The 2,634-nt window shown below is 39.2% G+C and overlaps 2 protein-coding genes across 2 annotated transcripts in view; both read left to right on the forward strand.

Moving 5' to 3' along the window:
* The window catches only part of LOC103375151 (protocadherin-10-like), a 2,348-nt gene extending 2,308 nt beyond the window's left edge, over positions 1-40 (forward strand). Inside the window, exon 2 of the mRNA XM_008305357.1 lies at positions 5-40. Within this exon, the coding sequence (XP_008303579.1) occupies positions 5-40 (36 nt within the window). The remainder of the gene's footprint in view (positions 1-4) is intronic.
* Positions 41-949: 909 nt separating this feature from the next.
* On the forward strand, positions 950-2,629 carry LOC103375152 (protocadherin alpha-8-like; the record flags this gene model as incomplete). Its single annotated transcript, XM_008305359.1, has 1 exon — positions 950-2,629. A coding segment is annotated over exon 1 (1,524 nt), but the record flags the coding sequence as incomplete, so codon positions are not given.
* Between the last annotated feature and the right edge of the window lie 5 nt (positions 2,630-2,634).

Raw genomic sequence — 2,634 nt, forward strand, 5'->3', positions numbered from 1 at the left:
CTAGTGCTCCCTGACAGGAGACGTACTTCTGAAGAGGTAAGACAGACTCCTGTATTTAAAAGCAGTTCTGGTATGAATGGCAACTGAGAAACCAGTACCATTGATTTAAATGTGCACAAAGTACAGAATCCACCACTTTTTCAGAATAGTTGGACAGAAATAGATCAAAAGTATATATATTCAACACTGAGAGAAATCAGGAAATTGTGTATGGATAAAACAAATGGCTTAAGTTGTTGGGGAACAGGTTGTTGTACAGTTGGTACCTTTGTAAGTACACTAGTGCTCCCTGACAGTCAAAGGGCATCTTAAGAGATAAGGCATTTTTTTGTGAAAGTCTTAGTTGGTATTTAGGGGCAGTTGTTGATTTATTTGCTCATTAATGAGCTCAGATACCCATCCCTCCCATCTATACTGCCTGTGTAGTATTTGTCTGGCATTGCACTGTAGTAGGCGGGTTTTGATTGCAATTCTGACAATCCTACATGTCTTGTTATTTAATAGTGCTAACTATAATAATACTTATTATATTATTAGTATAATATTGTTGTGCTTCTTGACAGGAAAGAGCACATGAAGAGGTAAAAAAAAAAAACTTTAGCACAATGCAGAAATTGATTTAATAGCGTCATTATTATTATTGTTATTTATCATCTAGGTTGTAATTATCTAATCAAGATCAAGTCCAATCTTGGTATATTTCAGCTATTCTGAAATAGCGTAACTTTTCCTCTTTTAGGTTTGCATATTCAGCAGAAAACGTTAAAACGTGACATAAAATGAAGATTTAATCCATGAAAATGTATCTGCACTATAACAGCAGCTCGCATGGTGTCACTGCTTGTAAACTGAACGACTCTCGGTTGAACGTCCTTTACGTCAGTAGTTTGGTTCCGTTTCGCGACGGGGTGCACTTGTGCATTAGGGCGATGGCTTCGCTTCTTGGACTCCCTTACAGACACCCTTTCTAATATCCCGCAGTTGTTTTTTTGTATTAATTTATTTGTTTGTTTGTTTTTTTTATCGAAATGCGTGCTACGGTGTAGACTCACATTTTGATGACAAACCAACCTGCTCGTTTTGATTTGTTTCTTTTTAATTCACGATGGCACGACGAGGACGCAGCGCGTGGCTGCAGCGCCTGATTGTCCTTATTGTCTCTTTGGGTCTTACTTTTAATTTTACTTCGGCACAGCTGCGATACTCTATTCCCGAGGAGCTCACAGTGGGTTCTGCTGTTGGGAATATCGCGAAGGATTTAGGGCTGGATGTCGGTGCATTGAATGCGAGAGGATTTCGCATCGTTTCTGGATCCACTGAACCCCTGTTTCAACTCAACAACAATGGCATCTTACACGTTAACCGGAAAATAGACCGAGAAGAGGTGTGCGAACGGACAACTACGTGCATTATTAACATAAAGACAGTGCTGGAGAATCCTTTAGAGGTGCACTACGTCGGCATTGAGGTTTTAGATGTAAATGATCACTCTCCCACCTTCTCAGACAACGAGACGCATTTGGAGATCTCGGAATCTGCTTTACCTGGTGCGCGCTTTCAGCTACAAGGCGCCCGCGATCCAGACAGCGACATGTTTTCTATTCAGCTGTATAAGCTCAGTCAAAATGACCACTTTCGTTTGGAGGTTAAAGATAGAGGCGAGGATGGCAAAATCCCTGTTTTGTATTTGCATAAAGCGCTAGACAAAGAAGCTGCAAGAAGTCATAGATTATTGTTGACAGCTGTTGATGGAGGAAAGCCTGCCAGATCAGGAACAATGGGAATTATCGTTAATGTTTTGGATGTGAATGACAATATGCCAGTATTTGTCAGAGACTCATATACTGCTGTACTTAAAGAGAATTCGCCCGTTGGCACAACTATCATACAAGTGAATGCCACCGATTTAGACGATGGTTTAAATGGGGAGGTGGTTTATTCGTTTGGGAATAATGTAAATCACAAATTACGTAAACTTTTTGAGGTTGATGCAAATACAGGTGAAATTATTGTCAAAGGACTCATAGATTTTGAAGCAAAAGACAGATATGAGCTTGATATTAAAGCTTCTGATAAAGGTTTAGTCCCACTGGAAACAGAAAAAAGTGTTGTAATAACTATTGTAGACCTGAATGACAACTCACCTGAGATTGAGGTGACATCCTTTTCTAGTGCAATTCCAGAAGACGCCAAATCTGGAACGACAGTCGCATTGATAAGTGTAAATGATAATGATTCAGGAGTAAATGGAAAGGTCATATGTTACATAAGCGAGGATGTACCCTTCACTTTAACACCTTCTTTACAAGAAAATATGTATTCAGTAGTGACCAAATCTTTGCTGGATAGAGAGCATCAGTCCAAGTATGATGTAACAATAGTTGCAAAAGATGCAGGTGAACAATCCTTGTCATCTCAGAGAACTATAAGTGTTACAGTATCAGATGTGAACGACAACAGTCCAGAGTTTTTGACAAATCCGTATACTTTTTATGTCACTGAGAATAATGTCGCAGGAGCCTCTTTATTTTCTGTGAGTGCTTATGATTGTGATGACGGTGATAATGCTGTCATATCATATCATATTGTAAGAAATGGTGACGAACACAAAAAGTTGACATCTTTTCTAAACAT

Source organism: Stegastes partitus, unplaced genomic scaffold (genome assembly GCF_000690725.1).
Source record: "Stegastes partitus isolate 25-593 unplaced genomic scaffold, Stegastes_partitus-1.0.2 Scaffold2484, whole genome shotgun sequence".
In the NCBI taxonomy this organism is placed as follows: Eukaryota; Metazoa; Chordata; class Actinopteri; family Pomacentridae; genus Stegastes; species Stegastes partitus.